The sequence below is a fragment of the Gossypium hirsutum genome, chromosome D07, assembly GCF_007990345.1.
Source record: "Gossypium hirsutum isolate 1008001.06 chromosome D07, Gossypium_hirsutum_v2.1, whole genome shotgun sequence".
Classification (NCBI taxonomy): Eukaryota; Viridiplantae; Streptophyta; class Magnoliopsida; order Malvales; family Malvaceae; genus Gossypium; species Gossypium hirsutum.
The window spans coordinates 24,516,168-24,537,678 of record NC_053443.1 but is presented as its reverse complement, the minus strand read 5'-3'; the positions used below and the strand labels follow the sequence as shown (position 1 = coordinate 24,537,678).

Below are 21,511 nucleotides of genomic sequence, written 5' to 3'. Positions count from 1 at the left end.
CTATCCAGACGTTGACCACATGCAGTACGGTCACTTAGGTTGGTTCTATCTTGGGGTTCCTTTAAATAAGGAGGATGGTAATTAGTATTTTTAACTTGATTTGAATTGTTACCTCCTCATTGGTTTCCTCCCCATTTCAAGTTCGGGTTATCTCTCCAGCCGAGATTGTATGTGTTTGAATAAGGGTTTCCACTCCTATTCCTATTGTAATTTATATCATCAGCAGGATTATTGAGATAATGGAAGAGTGGCTTGTCTCCTCCATGCATAGACGGTATTGAAGTAGATTCAATAAGGTTGAGTCTATCCACTAGTTGTTGATAATTATCATCCTCTTGAGTAACTTTGACTATAGCGAGTTTCTGGTCATATGTGAATCGGTTAGTTGGCCACTGATGGGAGTTCAATGCCATATTTTCAATAATTTTATATGCATCCTTATACGTCCTATTCAAAAGGGCTCCTCTTGCTGCTCCGTCTAATCCTAATCTTACATTTGCATTCAACGCATTATAAAATATCTACAATCTCATCCAATCAGGAAATTTGTGGTGCGGGTAATTTTGAATCAACACTGTGAAGTGTTCCCACACCTCATAAAAGCCTACCCCTTCCATCTGTTTAAAGACATCAATCTCTCTTCTTAATTAGACTGCTTTATTATTCGGGAAAAACTACTGTAAGAATTTCCAGCAAATTCATCCCAAGTCGTGATAGATCTTGGAGCCTGCGGGTCTAACCAAGAAAAGGAATTATTAATCAGAGAAAAAGGGAAAACCCAAAGATGAATAACATCGTCAGTGACCCCCTTATACTTAAAAGTATCACAGAGTTGAAGAAATCGTTTCTAATGTTGATCTGGGTCATCTTTCATAGTGCCCCTAAAGTACAGATTATTTTGGATTATTTGTATCACTGTCGGTTTGATCTCAAAATTATTAGTTATAATTGTTGGCTTCGTTATACTTTCCTGAACCATATCTAAATTTGGTAGGGCATAGTCCTATAATGTTCTCTCATTCCGAGCCATATGCACGTTTGTGGGTAACTGTGGTACTAGTGGATCTCTTAGGGCATTAACATCGGCGTCACCAAACAATGGATTTTCACGGGGTATGTTAACTGCAGTTGGTGGTGGTGGATATTGCATTTGTTGTTGTTGTTGCTGCTGCTGTTAGTGATTTCTTCAAATTATTCTCTCTAGATCTGTTGCTACTACAATAGGTGTGCCTCTACTATGAGTCATACACCAAACCCAAAAAGAGTAGCTTAGTAATACTAAAATAAAATAATATCTATAGTTGAAAAAGTTCCTAATTATTCTTTTGGAATGTGGAAATTAAAATCAACCCAGTGACATTGCCTCCCCGGCAACGATGCCAACAACTTGACCACCTACGAACGTACTAACATCAATCGTGTGAATACTACAATAAAATAGAGTTATGAGGTGGTATCCGCAAGTATATGGGTCGAGTTTTAATATAGATTTTACAATGAAGTAGGTGAGTACTCCAAGGATCGTACCCAAGGGAGGTGGGTACTAAATCAATCTTAACCTAAAAAATTAAAGATCTAATTAATACTTTAAGTCAGTTATAGTACGAAAGTAAAATAAGAAATAATTTTAGGGCTTCTTAAATAAAATAAAATAACATAAAATAATTTAATTTTAAGAGATATAAAGAATAAAGTGAATCGAATCTGAAGATGGGTGATTAGCTTGCTTCAGTAATCTCAATCAACTGTCGTCTCAGGTTTCTCATCAACCAAATAGTCGCTACCTTGGCAGGATCTTCAGATCTTCCACTAACATAACGAGTCAGCAAGGACTACCTATCTTCCGACCTCACAGTCCAGATTGGCTTGGGGTAAAGGTGTTCACGAATGGGCCATACTAATTTTCGGTTAATTCCCACCTTGATGACTTCCCAGGGCTGTCAGGTCTAGGGTTTGTTTTATGTTCTTCCTTTCCTAAACAATTGATCCGTTGAGTAACCCTACAAATCAGTTAAGAGATCATGCTTCCACTTGTTAATCCCCTATAGAAGGATTAGTTCCTCATGGCTTTCATAAACAACATGGAATATATGGAAGAATTAATCATAGGGAATGAATTGAAATAAAGAGTTTAATAAAAGTCTGATTAATATTCATAATAAGCACGAATCCACAATAATTGATATCCTTTATATATTAGAACTCTTGAAAGAGACAAAGAACAAATAAACTAAAATTATGAAAACCTAAAGAAAGAAAGAAAACAAAACTTAAACCTAAAAAGAGAATCTAAGCTAACAGAATGTGTCCATAATGTGTGCCAAAGGAGCCTATTTATGGCCTTCAGGTAGCCGTCATCTTTAACCCAAGGTTAGCTAATGCTCTCGACCTTTAAGTTCAATTGTGCAAACCAAAATTCCCCTGCTTTGTGTTTTATTCTCATTACAGAGTCGATGTCGTGTCAGACCAGGACCTGTGTCTGACATAGCTACTAGTCTACTCCTTGGAATCTGTCTTCAGGGGTATGTTGCGACACCCTCAGCCTGTGTCGCGACATTGAAGGAAGTTTCTCACTTTCTCTATTTTGCTCTCTATGTTGCGACATCAGATCTCCCATGTTGCAACATAGCATTCAGTATTGACCCAAAATGCCTTCTATTGGTCTCGTGCACACTCACGAAGTATGTTAGCTCTCCCTTAGACCCCATTCAGCCCTTAAGGTTAATGAAAGACTCAATGTGCACATTTTATTGAATGCAAATAAAGCTAAAGAAACTTAATTAAAACATAACGAAAATGCTTTTATTCAAGCTCCTTAAATGTGAAAAATAGTTTAACCTGCTACACAGAATCATGACAGATCAATTAGGAGACAAACATTTGAACTATGTAAGTCATCAAGATGCACCATGTATATGTTTTTAACTGCCTCCGGACGTATCAACTCCAGAGTAGAAATCCTGCAGAAAAAATATGAAAAGTTGGTATCCGCAAGTATACGGGTCATGTTGTAATATAGTTACAACAGAGTAGATGAGTACTTTGAGGATCGTACCCAAGGGAGGCGAGCACTAAGTTAATTCTAACCTAAGCCCAAATAGATCTAATTAATAATTTAGATAAATTATATTACGATCAAATATAAAGAGAAAATTTTGGAATTTTAATAATAATAATTCAAGAAATAAATTAGAGAATCTGTCAAATCTGAGCATGGGTGATTAGCTTGCTTCGGTAATCATAACCAAATTTCGCTTCAGGTTTTCTTATTCAATCAACTAGTCAATACCCCAACAAGATCTTCCACTCTTCCACTACAATAACAAGTCAACAAGAACTACTTATCTCTTAACCTCACAGTCCAAACCGATTCAGGGTTAAAGTATTCATGGATAGGCCATACCAATTTTAGGTTAATTCCCACCTTAATGACTTTCTAAGATTGTCAAGCCTATGGTTTAAGATCTTTTTTTTCCTGAACAGCTGATCCGTTAAGAGAACCCTATAAAACAATTGTTAAGTTGTGTTAATAGCTCTACTGGTGTCATTTATTTATAGGAAGAAAAGGTAGAACCCTTGTTAAGTTGTAGTGGTTTATTTCAAATAGAAAAATAACACTTTACTTAGAATAGGACTAGGATGGATGGCACACGCTAGTATTTCTAAGAGGGTTGTTGCCCCCATTATGTCCATGAGGGGTTTTTGGGCCTCTCACACATCGGGTCCAATTATGAGTACTTATTGGGCCTTTTTGACCCAGTACTCTATAATGTGCTCCAACTCGATTCGATTTTTCTATTTCCTAAAATAAAATTTAATATTTATATATAAAAATTTTTATCATCCCTATTTTACCCCCAGTAAAATTTTGACGATTTTGCCCCTAGTAAAGTTTCGAGAAAATATGTTCAATATTTCAAAACTCAACATGTTCACTATGATCAAATGGTTTATTTTCATTTTTGAGCTTCAAAATAATCCAAAAAAAAAACTCATTCTTCTGATCATTTTTTAAGTAATTCATATAGAATTGCAAATGGATCATTTCCATTTTCATTTTCATTTCTATTCTCATTTTTGGAAACCTACATTAATTTCCAAATGATTCCATTTATCCATTTCGAGGAAAACCATAATCATTCCTGAATGTTTCCCATTTCTCTTTTCCTATTCAATCCATTCATTTATATTCAAACAAGCAATTCATTTTTGGTTTCAACGAGTTAGCAAAGAGATCGGTTGGACATATATAGTTTAGGCTAAAATGATTTATAACTAAGTCTTGGTTTTTTTCCTATTAATTATAAACTCATTTATTCATGAAGTCATTTCACTATAGTATCGTGATTGAGCTCTACCCAACAACATTCCATTATGAAAGCAACTACTCAATACTCGTCCAATTACTTTGTCATAAATGTGTTACCCTCACAGGATATCCTTGATCTCTTTGGGATAATATACATTCTCCCAATATGATTTTATATTATCTATTGTTAACCATTACATCTTCCTTTATGAAAGTCAACCATGATCAAATAGTGATCAAGTGATCCATCACAAAGACGGACGACCCCTGGCCACATTTACTTTTCATCAACCATGTAATGCCAATGAAAAGATATCATTTCCCCATGTTATGGGTTATGAATTCCACTATTGTGAATGATGTTACATACTACAGAAGTTGTACACCTAACGCACCAGCTTTCGGGTCCTTATCTATTTGAACTCAGGCTTTTACTTACATCATAGTGTACGAGTCAAGCACACATAGTTCGCCATCCACTCAGGATTTAGGTATATCACACTATGAATGTCACAAGTGAATAAATCCATAAATAGATTTAGGATCTATTCTCTTTGCATCCTATTCGATGTACTTTTAGTCCAGTCAATCACATTTATGTCTCTATTATAACACCCCTAACCCAGTCAAGTAGGTTTGACCCAGATTTGGCAAGTTACGTTAACCACCGAAGTGGATCTCTATTAACACCCAATCTAATCTTCAACACACCATTTATTTACAACATATATTATGCTAAGTTTCAGCACAACAGTAGAAATAATTTAGGCATAAGATATAAAACATATGAGCTAACAAGCATACACAGGTAAGGTTCGCACCACAGCTTAGGCTTGCATACGTCCAACAACATAGGTTTTCCTATCAGAATAACATATTCGTTCACAGTACGGTATAAATCATGAGTTCGCATAAAAATATAAGTTCGCTTATCAGAGTAACACACTGTTTTCATAAAAACATAAGCCATGAGTTTACACAATAATACTGGTTCGTAAAGTAACTACAGTTTGCATACTTTCTAAGTTTGTACCTGAATATACAAAACTAAGTTCGCATGCAAAACAGGCTTCACAAACATATAAGTTATTCACACACGAGTTCGCATATGTGTATAGGGTTTTCATACCTAAATAGGATTCACATAAATTTATGGGTTTGCACAATTTACCTAGGTTCGCTAAGTAGTAGGACTATCGCAAATAAGGGTACGCATGTAATTTTCAAGGTTGCAGAAAAAGGTGGTTCGTAGTAATTCTAATTTGCGTATAATATCGAGAAGTTTTTCAATGAGAGCAAAGTAAATATAATGTAACACTCATGCATGAAGAAACATCAAACTTTCTTCATAATAAAAAATAATTTAATATTTTAAGACATGGTTCACAAAACAAAAATAAACTTAAAATATAAAGAAATTATTTCAATAACAGATTCAAAATATAATCAATCTAAAACCCAAATAAATAAAACCCTATCGCCTACTTTCCAAGTTCGCCAATATCTATTCAGGGATGAGCCTTGACAAGTCATCTACCTCGCCATTACCATCTGCGACCTACTTATCTGCGAAGTAAGAGAGGAGTAGGTGAGTTCCTTAAGAACTAAGTGAATAATCATGAATCAAAAAAGTATGCTTAAAATACAGAGTTTAAAACATAAAGAAGACTTAGTCTGAAAATCATGTCACATGCTAGGTTCACGGTGAATGTGGGAGATCCATTCCACAGATCCTGCTTATAAGAAAACAAATAAATCTGTAAAAATAGTTTCAGTTGTGATTGTAGAAAATTATACTTGAAAACTTAGCTTGTTTGAAAACATATCTTGTATAGCATGAAACATACTCACGTACTTGTCTTATCAAATTGGTAGAGGTACATAAAACATGTTCTCGCTCACACTTATCATATCATAATCTGTTGGATATGCGGCTCTCCTTATAATGCCTTATAATGGCTCAAAGAGTCCTTATAACATGTATTATAAGTGCAATGTGAAGCTATGCACTCTCCTATACACCAACATGTCCCAGTGAATGGAGCATAGCTCAACATTCCCTTATCTCTCCACATGTCCCATGGCCGCAATGCCCAAAACACAGAAAACTTGTGGTGTGTACCTACAATCCTATGGCAAGCCATTATATCCAATGTAAGGGCTCACTAAGGAGCACGCACAGAAACTTATCAAATAGAGCTCGCATAAGAAGCTTGTGAAAAACACAGTTTGTAAAACTGTACTATAAAAAATATCTTAAAACATAGGTTTTCTTAGGAGCTCGCATAAAACATATCTTTAAAGCATAACTTAAAAACGTATTCTTGAAAATAGAGTCTCAGAACTTGAAAATAGAGTTTCATATAAAACTTACTCTTGAAATTTAGTTTTAAAAAAAAGTTCTCGAAAACCATCACAATTCATACACAAGATACTAACCTTTAAACATTCATACTGAAAAACATATTAGTTAGCATACTTATGGCAATTCTTCACCACTCATTGATAAAGCTAATAATTTAAACAAGCTTGGCTTTGTCCTTATTCCTTACTATTAGATGGCCTGGCTGGTTCACAATATAAACACACAGATTACTAAGCAGACAGAACTTTCAGAATTCACACATGCAAGTGAACCTAGCTTTCTAGACAATCATCTAACAGGACAGAGACTTACCTTGGTTGCTACTAACTTGGTTTAGAATAGAGATTTGACGATAGAATATTCAATGAGAGAATTTTTCACGAAATAAGGGTCGTATTCATAGGCACTAAGTGTCCTAAAAATATTAGGATACCCTACTTGACTTAGGAAAGGTGTTACTTGCATGAAAAGTATTCCTAGATACACCATATCTTTATTTCCTAATTTGAGTCTGACTTTAACTTTGATTGGTGAACCCTCAGTTCACAACTTACATGGCGAACCACCAGTTCGCCAAACAAACTGGTGAACCCTAACTCGCCAAATAGACTGGCGAACCCCTAGCTCACCAAATAAACTGACGAACATGACTTTCAATGAATCTAGCGAATCCCCTTACCACATCATTTGGCATATATTGCAATGTTGAAACATTGGCGAACTCCTTTGATACAGATTGAAGCGGAGGAAGTGAAAGAAATATTGAATTAAATTTGTTTGACTTAAGAAGGAAAGATTCGAAGGTGACCTAAAAGAATAAATAAACAAATTTAGAAATTAACTAAAACAAAAACATTAAAAGAAGAAATTGAAGAACTAAAAATAAAAAATAAAATAAATAAATAAATAGACAAAATTTAAAAATGGAATATGGACTGAATAAACTGATGGATATGATGGATAGAAGGATAAATGTCCAATTGAACCATTCGAGATATAAATCCCAACAAACTCAATTAATGGCTCTAATCAACCCTCCAAGAAATAATTCTTGGCAAATTGAACGGTGAAGAATGAATTCCCATGACTACTTGAAGAAAATCGAGAAGAAAACTACTTCTAAAAATCATAAGCAAGAAATCTTGCACAAAGAACTAAACTCCTAGAGTTAAAAAATTTATTAATGAAAACAAGTTTCTCCCCAATGAACAATAAAGAAACCTTTATATAGGTTAGCAAAGTACATCCAACTAAAATTATAAAGTATACTGAAACTCTAATTAATCTAAATAAGAAGTAGAATTAAACTAAACTTTCTTGTTTGACTAAGAAATAAAAACTCATAAACAACTTAAAATACTTCAACAATATAAAAAATTTGGAATAAAAAATAATAAAACCTAATAAATACAATATTGGGCTCATATATAACAAAAATTAAGCTTAAAAATCGAATCAAATATGATTTAAATTCGAATTAAAAGCCCAAAACTCGTAATTCCCGTCATAATCCAGTTCAAAAATTTTGCTTGCACAACCTTCACTAAGACAATCATAACTTCATCTCCCGAACTCAAAATCGGGTGATTCACAGTACGTTTCAAATCTAAGAGGTGGATCTTCAAACCCCATCCATACATGTATCATTCCTCACTTTCCACAAAACATTCATCCTCAAATATTGTCTTTGGTTGAATAAGAGAGAATCTTTATCATAGGTGGAATGATTTAATAGAGAGCTCCCTGTAAAGGATCAACAAATTCCTGACAAGTGGTGGATGTGTAGTGTGAAGTGGGGGAGTGATTTTAGGAGTGAATTAAGGGATTATGGGGGAGAATATAAAAAATCTGGTCACTTTTTCTTTTTTTTTTTTTTAAAAAAAAGTTGTTTTTCTCTCCATCTTTCTGACGTTTTCTCTCCCCCATCTCTGTCGAATTTTTTCTTTGCTTCTTACTCGCTTATCTTATCTTTTCTTTCCTCTACTACTGCCGAAATTCCCTTGTTTCCCCTAAACCATTCTTTCCTCTTGATTTTGTAGCGTTAAATAGCACTTGTGCAAATTCAATAAGTTGTTGGGTATCATTTTAAGATATTATTTTGTGTTCAATGGTCTAATTCTGAGGTGTTGGCTGCAGCATTTCATGAGGATTAAGGCTCTCCTCGTGATTTTCGTAAACATACCGATTTGAAGTTTTGCGGTAAGTGTTCATCATTTTTTGGGTAAGTATTTTGGTTTTGGGATTTTGATTAATCGCGAGGTAAGACTGATTATGGTGTTATTTGTCCAATTATAGGCTTTGGTGTGCTCCGGTACAGTTTTAGCATCAAACAAAACCAGGTGTGTACCCGAAACGCAAAAATAAGGGATTCGGCGAAAAGTCGAAATTGCTTGCTGTTAGGACAGCAGCAGTAGGTTAACTTTGAAAAAATCGCCATAAATTGTGGAAAGTGAATTAGAGGATGAAAAAAATATGGAATTAAATCTTATTGAGTCTAGTTTCTCATAGAAAAAAATTATGTTAGTAATGGAATTGTAAAACGTGAGTTATAATAAACTTTGTGGGACAATGTCAGAATGAATTCGGGTTCCCCTGTTCTAATTTTGGAAAATTATAAAAAAATGGAGGAAAATAATTAGAGGTTAAAATTTACATGTTTAAATTATTAATGAGTCTATTCTCAGTAGAAACAAATGGAAACATCATCCGAATTTTGTACTAGGAGATAACTAAATTTTAGCAAAGAAGGGTCGAAGCTGTTAGACAGCAGAACAGGGGTAAGTTTAAAGATTTTACTGTACTTATTGGATGAACCAAAAATTCTGGAAATTTTATGGTAAAAAGGTACTTGAGTCTAGTTTCAAATACATTAAGAATATCTTAATTCAGAATTTTTTAGCTCAAGATATAAATAATTTAGTAACAGTGACTCAAGTAGACAGCTTTGAAGGATCATATAAGTAAATAGTGCAAACACATATGAATAATTATCTAGCATGGGTTACATTAAAATGGATCACAAGGCCAAGGCCAATTTGGGCCATGTGGGCCACATGGGAGAACATTATGGGCTTGTAGGCCAATTTTCACTATTTTATTGCTAAGGTTGCACGGGTCGTCCGAGTCGACTGTGGACCTACTGTAGGGTCAGTAAGCTTACCTAGACCCCTAATTGACTGAAATGACTATATGACTGATATGATTAAGCATGATGATGTCCCACTGATTTGATATTGTTTGCCCTATTTATATGCATGACATTATGTTATAGCATTTCATATTTGTATATTGTATTGCATTGGGTTGGGGATTATAATGTTCGGAGGAATTGTACTGAAAGGCCTCGAGCCTAATTTACTGGCAGCTCAGCTGCAAACTATTGTCTAGTACCGCATTCGATACTACTTGGAGTGTAGGGATGGGTGGGTTGATTATATCCCTACATGGAGTGTAGGGTTGGACGGAAATGGTGTGTAGAGGCTGGATGGGTAGGATTTTTGTGACTGCATATCTGTTACTGCTACTGACACTGTGATGGGCTAAAGCCCTACTGCATGACTATTTTTTTACTGACATGGGCTAAGGCCCAAACTGGACTGATACTGATACTGAAAAGGGCTTAAGCCCAGACTGTGATTATTTGTTTACTGTCTGTTCATTTGTATGGGGATTACACACTAAGTTTATGTAAACTCACCTCTTCTGTTTAATCTGTACAGGTAATCCCCAGATATAGGCAGATTGGTACGACAGAGGACTCAGTGTTGGCCACACGACTTCTTTTACACTATTTATTACCTATTTATGATTTTATTTTTATTTGGGAGTATTTTGTTGTAATTATGGCCTTTATGGATTTTGGTTTAAATTTGGATTTTATACGGTTTTATGATTTAAATCTACTAGTGTTAAGTAAAATTCGGGTTTTCAAATGAAATTAATGTTTTATCAAAAATACCACGAATACGCAGACTGTTTAAAAGCTTCCGCAATAAAAAAACATTTTGAAATTAAATAATGATTTGTAAATGAATAATGTTTTGAAAACAAACGACACGATTTGAAATTAACATAAGATAATGAAAAAAAAGGTTAAATAGAAAAAGGGAATTTAGCGACAACATATTTTCGAAAAGCACTACCATGTGACATCGTCAGATTCGGCCATAACTTCTAGGCCGGGTTTGGGGTGTTACAAGAAATGTCTAGATCCCGACCAAAAATTCGTCGCAAGTCTAGTGATTTCCCAAACTTGAAAATTGGCAACTTCGATGAAGGGGATTTAATAAATTTCACCCCGTCCGTGTATGTATTATTCTCCCTTTCCACGAAAAGATTTGTCCTCGAATATTGTCTTTGGTTGAATAAGAAAGAATCTTTATCAACAAATTCCTGAAAGAATGGAACAAGTCCACTAGACAAATTCAAGTTAGGGTTAGTGAAAACATAATCATTCCTCTCTTTTAGATAGGTTCTCTCTTTCTTTCCGATCCCCTTTTTTAATGTGAATTGAGCTCTTTAATTTTACCTCGTAAGAGTTTTCACTCACCAAAATTGGACCATTAAATTGACTTTCATCACTCAAGGTCTCTTGTCTCTCTGCCTTTTTACGTGAATCATCCTGACTTCCCCTTAACCCCTCACAAAAATTTTGTAAACTGAATTCATCATAATACAACTCTTTAGGAGGAGAATTAAGGTCTAAATCGTCCAAATTCATAGACTTTAGGAAAAAATTCTTACTATCAACTTTTTTTGGTTCACAAAGTTCACTATCACTATCACTATCATCATAGTTCGCATTATTACTATCAACTTCTTCGACATCAACTTTGAAATAAGGTGTAATGTTAGATATAGATTCAATAATAGGCACAAAATCACACTTACTATCTTTACAAACGGTGTCACTTGAAGTTTCTCGCTCATCTATATCATCGTCGTCATTGACAGCAGTAGACGAAGACTCCTCAATAGGTTCTGTGTCATATTTACGTTCCTCGGCTTGCAAGTATGTTTTCTTAAATGAATATGTTGGACATTCAAAGGCTTTGTGATCCTTCGCATTACACCACATGCACTTTCTAGCTCATTCTCTTTGTTCTTCCATAAGTCGTTTAAGCTTATAGAAAATATTATGTTTTTTGTACCAACATGTTTCTTGACAAGTCCATGATCAATAGTAGGTTGAACGACATTCGAAACAACACGCCTGTGCAGGCTTTTTTTTACAAATATGACATTTATGTCTTGCCCAATGTTTATCATTGTTAGTTTCTATTCGAGAAAGAGTTTGACTAAAATTTTGTTGAACCGCCTCGTGATGAAGGACTTGAGTTTGCTTTGTGTCAAACTTATTTTCCAAACGCTATTGCGCCTCTTTGGAATCTTCCGAAGTTCGTCGAATAGTGCTGCAACTTGGTCCATGGTAACCATGGATGGATCATGCTCTTCCTCCTTACTACGTGTACATACCATTATTAGAGGCTGAAATAAAAAAAACACTCAAAACACAATTGATCAAAGAAAATTAAACCTCATCGTTATACTCTTGCAATAAAAAAGATAAACTTTAAGAAACAATGAAAGAAGTTAAGATTGTCTTGCTTGTAACATTTAAAGAGCAATCAAACTCAATAATATTCAAAAAGATATGGGATCACTCTTAACAAAGTTGACCTAAGGCTCTAAGAAGCCAAAGAAAAACTTGAGTCTAAAGGAAGTAATTTGCGCAGAGAAAGGAGAGGTAACTCTTTTTGTTCCTATTAACACAAGAAACGAAAATGTGTTAGAATGTATAATAGAATAAGAAAATCTAAAACAAAAGAAACCCTAATACTAGAATAAAAAAACTACACAACCAAAAACCCAAAATAATGGAAAACAACTTGAATTTTTTTGTTCGAGGTGTTCACGATTTTCAAAAATCATGAAATTTAAAGTGGAGTCTTCTCAAATAATGTAGATCTGATCTGGAAAATTTTGACACAAAATTCAACCCATAGAATAATTTTTTATTTTTCTTTTTTTCATTTTTTTTGTTTTTACACTTTTCGATCACTTTTTTGTGGAAAATATTTTTTTATATTCTAAAAGAGTGAAGAATAAAAATGTAAAATTTCTGATCGTTTGACAAACATTTACCCACTAAAAATTTTTTTTTCTGAAAAACTTTTTGGGTAAAAGAAAAAAAACCTATTTTGAGATTGTTTACTAGAAATCAGTTTATAAGAACACAAAAAACACCTAAAATGTCCGAAGTTGATACCAAATGATAAGGATTGAAGCGGAGGAAGCAGAAAAAGGATCGAATTCAAGTTGTTTGACTCAAGAAGAAAAGATTTGGATGTGACCTGAAAGCAAGAAACCAAACAAATTTAGAAAGTAACAAAGAAAATAAGAAATATTAAAAAAATAAATGACAAATATTCAAAATAATAACTAATTAGCGAAAAGATAGATTAAAGCAAAGTGGAAGATGAAACGATAAACCGATGGATAAAATGAATAGGAGGATAAATGTCCAATTGAACTATTTGAGATATAAATCCTAACAAACTCAATTAATGGCTCTAATCAACCCTCCAAAAAATAATCATTGGCAAATTGAAGGGTGAATAATGAATTCTCACAACTACTTGAAGAAAATCGAGAAGAAAACTAATTCTAAAAATCACAAGAAAGAAATCTTGCACAAGGAAACAAACTCCCAGAGTTGAAAACTTTATTAATGAAAACAATTCTCCGCAATGAACAATGAAGAAACCTCTATATAGGCTAGCTAAGTACATCCAAATAGAAATATAAAGTATACTAAAACTCTAATTAATCTAAAGAAGTAGTTTTAAACTAAACCTTCTTGTTTCACTAAGAAATAAAAACTCCTAAACAACTTAAAATACTTAAATAATATCCAAAATTCAGAATAAATAAATAATAAAATAATAAAACCTAATAAATACAATATTGTGCTCATAGATAATAAAAAAATTAAGCTTAAAAACTGAACCCAACATGATTTAAACTCGAATTAAAAGTTCAAAACTTGTAATTCCCATCATAATTTGATCTAGAAATTGTACTCGCCCAGTCTTCACTAAAACGGTCAGAACTTGAGCTCCTGAACTCAATATTGGGTGATTCAGAGTGTGTTTCAAAGATAAGGGATAGATCTTCGAATGCCATGAAGACATATCAACCTAGAAATGTAATGCCCCAAAATTTTAATTTTGGGTATTATGAATGTGTGACACAAATATCTGTCTGCTTTAGTGGTTATGTGTTCTGAGTGTGTTTGGGAGGTCTCAAGTTCAAGCCAAGACTTGGGAAAATTTTGGTATTTTTATGAATAAGCCCTATCTTTGGTCAGTAGGCTTTTAAGTAAAAGTTGCAAATAATTAATAGAATGGGTCTGCTGATCTGGTGGTTAAGTAAAGTGCTGGTGTGAGGGAGGTTATGGGTTTGAATCTTTGGGACGACAAGGGTTGTATTTTTATTGTAACATTTAAAGAGCAATCAAACTCAATAATATTCAAAAAGATATGGGATCACTCTTAACAAAGTTGACCTAAGGCTCTAAGAAGCCAAAGAAAAACTTGAGGTAACACTTTTTGTACCTATTAACACAAGAAACGAAAATGTGTTAGAATGTATAATAGAATAAGAAAATCTAAAACAAAAGAAACCCTAATGCTAGAATAAATAAATAAACTACCCAACCAAAAACTAGAAAAATGGAAAACAACTTGAATTTTTTTTTTCGAGATGTTCACGATTTTCAAAAATCACAAAATTTAAATTGGAGTCTCCTCAAATAATGTAGATCTAATCTGAAAAATTTCGGCACAAAATTCAACCCACAATATTTTTTTTATTGTTCTTTTTTTACTTTTTTTTGTTTTTGCACTTTTCGATCAGTTTTTTTGTGGAAAATATTTCTTATATTCTAAGAGAGTCCCAAGAATCAAGATGTAAAATTTTAAATTATTTGGAAAACGTTTACCCACTAAAGAAAATTCAAAGAACTTTCTGAGTTAAAGAAAAAAAACCTATTGAGATTGTTTGCTAAAAATCAATTTATAAGAAGAAAAAAAACACTTAAAATGTCCAAATCTAATACCAAATAATATGGATTGAAGTGGAGGAAACGAAAGAATGATCGAATTCAAATTATTTGACTCAAGAAAGAAATATTTAGGTGTGACTTGAAGGAAGAAACCAATCAAATTAACCAACTCTTGAGAACTTTCCTTTAGCTTTGTTATGGATGAAATTGTGACATATAAAGCTTAACGTTTTATTTCGGCGTGTAAATTAAGGTTAAAATTTATTAAATTTAACCTTCAACATTAACAAAATGTTAAATTTTGATTTTCTTTAATTTTGTAAATTTTTAAAAATATTTTTATTAATTTAGAAAATATTACATTTACAAAATTTTCAAAAATAAAAAAATTATTATTTTGTAAATGTTTAAGATTAAATTTATTAAATTTTTTTAAAATTTGAATTAAAATAACAAATTTTATAAACATTGAAAGCTAATTTTATTGATTGCTAATTTTTTTATATTTAAAATTTAATTGATAAAATATGTAAACATTAGAAGATAAATTTATTATTAGACTAATAAAAAAAACTCACACCAACATCAATACTTATAACCAACAAATCAGATTTCGATAAAGAAAAAAATTAAAAGTTCAGTTACAAAACTAAAACGTTCACTCCTTTTTATTCTATCATATCATTGAATGCTATTAAATTATCTTTATTTACTCTCTTGCAAAATATAAAAATTAATTTTTTTTCTAACTTAATAATTAACAATAATTTATCCAAAAAATATAGAAATAGTTCACAATAATTGATGTCATTATCAATTATCCTTTTTTTATCACATTCTAGTAAGGCATGAACAAAATTATTTCTTCAATTATTGCTCACCGAATATCCAAATTTGTTTCCATGGAAACTATTCAGCCCCTTTATTTGCATTTAGCCTCTGAATAAAAAGAACATTATTTATTACTCAACCATATATGCTCTAGCACCTGAGACAGCCTTTCTTTTAATTGTCATTACTCTAATTTTTGGTTTTGGGGGGGGGGGTCCTTTTATCCATCCTACCGGCTATTGCTTAACTGTCAAAAACCCAATTAAGAAGAAAAAAAGGATATGCCAAAATACCTGTATTTAATTGATGTTAGTTATGAAAAATGAACATGATTATACCTCAAAAACTGAAAAGAGCATTAACAAAGGAAGGTGCTTGAGACCAGAGGTGTCTTCGCTCCAAACAACCCCTCAAAACAAAATCTTGGGCCACCAAAACTCACTTTTCAAAGGTACACCCAGCGGAATGTCTCTATTTTAATTGAAACCTCGAAAGAGCTAACAAAACTTTGCATCCTTTTTCAATGGGTTCCTTATTTACTTGGAAGAGTATCTTGCTTTTTTGTGCGACTTCTTTGGAGATATTAAGATGGAGGTATATGGCTTAATTGCTTCCTGCCCAATGCCTTTAGCAACTAATTCAGATTCAGGTTCATCATCACTGTCAATGTTGCTTGGAGTGACCCGATTCTGGTATGCTCTACGCTGCAAAAGAAAGACATTGTAGTAATAGCAAACAAGTTCTTCCCTACTTTTGTTACGAAAATGTTTGCAGATCTCATCCCAGAAACATTTCTGTTGTGATGAAGGATTTGACTTCACTATATTCGAAAACATCTTCTGTTCTCCTTCCTTCCAAGCAGATGCAACGTCTTCACCCATCTTATCAAATTTCAACTTCTTGAAAGCTGGACCTAGCTCAAGCTTAAGCTTTGATCTTTTCTCAGCAACATGAAATTTTACGCATTGTAGAGAACCTTGAACTTGGCAACCACATAAATCTTGTCTTCCCTTTCCAATCCGATCTCTTTCGATCAAGAACCTGTTTTCCTTTTTCTCCAATGGCCAAAAACGAGTTCCCAACCATTTTGCATCACTTCCTGAAGCTACTCCCGTCCAGACTGGTACCTCAAATTGAAACTGTGGCCCAATAGGAACTTGAATGTCAGCTTCATAGTCAAAAACAGAACCTGGAGTCACAGAGTCAGAGGTTCCATTGAAGTCACTGTGATTCCCTGAGGACTGTGACCAATTCTGTCCCTTTGCATCAGTTTTCCCAAAAAGGAGCTTCTTGGTGCAACTCAACCTTTCTCTGAGATTGTACCCAATTTTAGTGTTATCATCATACATGCATGGATGCATCTTCTGAGTTTTCTACAAGTGTGAACAAGCAATTATTATAATATAAACTAAAAAAGAAAAAACAGAACAGAAAAAGAGGCATATAGTGAAATAAATGTATCGGTAACCCTAGAAATTCCCATTCTAGTTAAAGCAATAATATACACCCAGCAAAAATATTTAGTTAGGTGCCAGGAAAAGTAATAAATATATAACCGTCTAAACTACAGCGACAACAATGCTTTTTTCCACAACCGGATCTACTAAGCCATTACATTCCATTTAAGATATCTTGAGATTTCCCATATATTATTTTCATGCTGATATTCTTTGAGAATATATGATGCATGTAATGAGTTGAAGCATTGGAAATTTAGACCAAATAAAGGGCATAAGCAGGGGCATAAAGAATAAAATGAAATATTTTAATGGATAAAATTTAGACCAAATATTTGATACAGTCCTAAATGAATAAAATGAAATATGACTCGCATAAAAACCATATCTAAGGGCAAGCAGGACGAAGAATTTGATAATATTTTAATGGTTCCAGCAATAGCTACTTTTGGTTCTTTTATTTTCCAACACCAAGATGGTTGTAATGCAGCCTATGTTATTTTTCATAAGGAAAGAGAAAAATGCAAAATGGAGCATTTTCAAGCAGACTACCATCATAGCAATAACAAATTCAAGAATAAAATAAAATGCCCAAGAGATATATAACAATATTAAAAATAAATTTGCATAGACACATGTAATAACTCATATATACATTGACCTCCCACTTGAATTAATGACTTAGATATACCTGCATTTTTGACTGGTCAGAACTTGAATGATCATCCTTTCTGTGAAAGGCAGCTACTCGAAACAATAAAATCTGCTTCCAAAGTTCCTCACTACCATAAGACTTCCACTTTGAGCTCTCCGGTAATGAACCAACCACCAGATCACATGGATCCATCGCAACCTCTTTAACCCAATTAAGCATTCCCCACATAGAATCCCGCTTCCTCTTATTTGAAGAAAATTTTCCCTTAATGTCACTTGAACCCAACTTCACAACATCATCATCACTATGTGTATATTTCTTACATTCAACAAAATCCTCCATAATTGCACTTGAATCCCTCTTCCTCTTATTTGAAGACAATTTTTCCTTAATGTCACTTGAATCCAACTTCACAACATCATCATCATTATGTGTGCATTTCTTACATTCAATAGAATCCTCCATAATTGCACTTGAATCCCTCTTCCTCTTATTTGAAGACAATTTTTCCTTAATGTCACTCGAATCCAACTTCACAACATCATCATCACTATGTGTGCATTTCTTACATTCAACAGAATCCTCCATAATTGCACTTTTCACCTCATCCTCATTACAAAATTTCTCAACATCGGTAGAGTTACCTGCACTTTTCACCAAATCTGAAGGCGTATGTACATATTCATCAACATTAATGAACTTTTTTTCACCATCTGAATCAACCACCACACTCTTCAAGTCATCATCATTTCGTAATTTTTCCACTTCGTTGTAATCTAAAAAATCCTTGGTTATATCAATATCCATAGATTGTTCGCCATTTACAATTTTTTCTCCTCCACCCGACCCTGCCACTACACTCTCTTCCACTTGAGAAAACTCCGATAAAAACCTTTTAAGCTCAATTCCCATCTCCACCAAATTACCAGTATAATGTGATTCACTCTTCAAGTCCTCCCTTTGAACAATTCTCTCCAACCATCTCTCTAATGAAACTAAGTACTTAATATATACCAACTTAACCAATGATGCTACATTTAAACCCAACCCAGATTCTGTGGCAACTGAATCCCATAACCCACTTTCTGAAACAGCATTGTATCCACCTTTCTCTCTTACAACCAAAAAAAGCTTAAGCCAGTCCACAGGCTGCCCACCTTCAGCCATTGGAGGGAGTGAGCAAACACAACCTTGGGCACAGATCTCTTTTAAAAACAACCCAAGGAACTTGTTAAACCCAAATCTAAGCTTATCAGGTTCAGATTTCAAGAAAGACCCTTCAGAAAAGGGATATAAATCAATCGAAGAACCAGCTGGCTCGAGATTTTCAGGGGGTTTTTTGCAATCTAGTGAAGACTCGTCAGCTCTAATCGACAATCCTGGCATTGATTTCGAATTCAAACCCTACAAACAAACAATAAACAATTAAAAATCATACTTGAGCGTTATATAAGAAAGAAAAAAAATACCCATTAAGCATCTTGGTCTCTTATGGCCAAAATAGTCTGGTTTTTTTGGCGGGAAAATGACTAATCTAGGGTTTTGATTAAGATTTGTTTTGGGTTTTAGGTTGCCATTAAACGTTTTTCCTAAAACATTAATCAACAATTCTAAAAACAAACACATGGAAAAGAGAAAACATACCATTATTTTCCTCTCTTTTTTTGTTCTTTGGGGTCTGGTATGGAACGGTTCCGGTGAGACTCTCTTCTCTTTGTCTTGGCCTTTTTTTCCCTTTGCCCCTTCTCTTTTGCCTTAATACCTCTTTTCTACCCTTGTCTTTTGAGTTCTTTGCTAAGCCCTCCTTTGCCTTAGAGAGTTAAAAAAACTTGAAAAAAAATAAAGAAAAAAGAATAAAAAAGGGACTAGAGAAGTTTGTGTTAAGGAGCTTCAAAAAATTTCCCAAACATCTAATTTATATGGGTACCATGATTGGTTAACCAAGGTTAACAATTATCCAGGGTTTTAGATTGGATCATTTGATATGGTTAGATAAAGGGCTTTTTAGAGATTTAAATCTTTTGTATAAATTTTCTATTTTAGATTGCTTCTTGATTTAATTACTTTTTCATCCATCAATATTTAACAATTTAAATATATTTCCTTTTCAAAGAAAGATATTCAAATATATAAAATCCATGTACTAGTTAATTTATGAACAATATTTATGATTGAAGTTTGGCTATTAGTTTCCCTTTCTCAATGTGTGAGTTTATAATGATATCAAAAAACAAAAATGAAAGGAGAGTCAAACCGATGGCAGTGGATAGATCATAGTAGTCGGTACATATCGTTTTAATCTTAAATTTGTATCAAGTAATTTATGTTTTGTTTCGGTTAAAATTTCAATGTGTTTTAGTTATTTTGATATGTTTCAATTCATTTCGATCAATATTGACTAGTACCGGTGTGTAACAGTTGATAAAAATTTTGATATTTTAAACGAATTTTTATTTTTTTATCTTAACCATTTTAATTTTTCTATAATTATATTAAAATTTTTTTGAACAATATCATTATAAGATTTAATTATATCTGCTCTTTTTGACATAATGTCTAAAACTACCCATAACCTCTTCTCAACTCATAAATAGAAGGATAATATGCTTCAATGCACCCGAACACACGTCTTCCTGCATTAGCAATAATGTCATATCAATCAAGTAAAAACTCAATTGACAATTATATTTAAAATTAAAAGTTAATAAATTAAATTATTGACTGAAACTTTTATATGCTTAATAAATAATTATTTAAAATTAGAAGTTAATAATTTATTAATCATATAAACAAATATATTTATATGAATGTAATTGAGATATATTTGCATACATATATAATATATAATTTATTTTATCAAAATAATATATAATTTAATAAGAAACTAAAAAATTGGACTATAAATATATATAATACTTAAATGTATATATAATTTATCAAGAGACTAAAAAATATTGTTATAAAATAAAGAGAGATAGAGAGAATAATGAACAAAGAAAATATGGGAAGCAATAGAGAATGTATTTTATTGATCAATGGGATTATTACAATGTATCTTCAAAGTCTTTATTTATAAGTATAAGAAGTATTAAATGAAGTAGAGATCTAATTCTAATAACTATTAGAATTTAAAATACTTCAAAACTTATTTTGATCTTGATGGACATCTACTTAATAAGATATTCATAACACTCCCCCTTGGATATCCATTGTTAGATAATGTGCCTCGTTAAAACCCTATTAAGAAAAACCTTGTGGGATAAGAACCTAATGAAGGAAAAAGAGTACACAACTATTACAAGTTGCCTCATTAAAAATCTTTACCAGAAAAACCCAATAGGAGAAAACCTTGGTTAAAGGAAAAGAGTACAATTTGTTTTAGACTCCCCCTAATGGCAACATTACATTACATCTTTGAGTTGTCACATTCCAGTCTTGTGTAGTAGTCTTTCAAATATTGAAGTTGGTAATGCCTTAGCAAAAAGATTTGTTAAATTATTACTAGAACAAATTTGTTGAACATTTATATCACTTTTTTTCTCAAGATCATGGGTGAAGAATAATTTTGGTGAAATATGTTTCGTTATGTCACCTTTGATGTAATCACCCTTTAATAGAGCAATACATGCTGCATTATCTTGGTATAAGATAGTTGACATATCTTCCTGTGAAGGCAAATTATATATCTTATAGATATGTTGGGTCAATAACCTTAGTCAAACACACTCTCAACTTGTCTCATGCATTGCAATTATTTCTGCATGATTTGAAGAAGCGGCAGCTAATGTTTGCTTTGTTCAATGCAATGAAATGGCAGTACCCCCACATG

At 32.9% G+C, this 21,511-nt stretch overlaps 1 protein-coding gene and 1 non-coding gene across 2 annotated transcripts; one reads left to right on the top strand and one right to left on the bottom strand.

The window, feature by feature from the left end:
• Nucleotides 1–543: 543 nt before the first annotated feature.
• On the top strand, nt 544–649 carry LOC121219667 (small nucleolar RNA R71). Its single transcript, XR_005916556.1, has one exon. It is a non-coding gene; the product is annotated as a small nucleolar RNA R71 (small nucleolar RNA).
• A 15,203-nt stretch (nt 650–15,852) lies between these two features.
• LOC121219110 (AT-rich interactive domain-containing protein 1) lies at nt 15,853–19,565 on the bottom strand. Its single transcript, XM_041096764.1, has 3 exons — nt 19,327–19,565; nt 17,719–19,086; nt 15,853–16,943 (listed from the first exon to the last, which is right to left on the bottom strand). The coding sequence occupies exons 1-3, from the start codon at nt 19,327–19,329 to the stop codon at nt 16,107–16,109; spliced, it is 2,208 nt and encodes a 735-aa protein (XP_040952698.1). The 5' UTR covers nt 19,330–19,565; the 3' UTR covers nt 15,853–16,106.
• Nucleotides 19,566–21,511: the final 1,946 nt, after the last annotated feature.

Excerpts from the sequence above, each read along its gene's own strand:
- LOC121219110 (XM_041096764.1), bottom strand. Across the intron at positions 16,944-17,718 it reads CTGACCAGTCAAAAATGCAG|AAAACTCAGAAGATGCATCC; the intron begins GTATATCTAAGT and ends TCACACTTGTAG.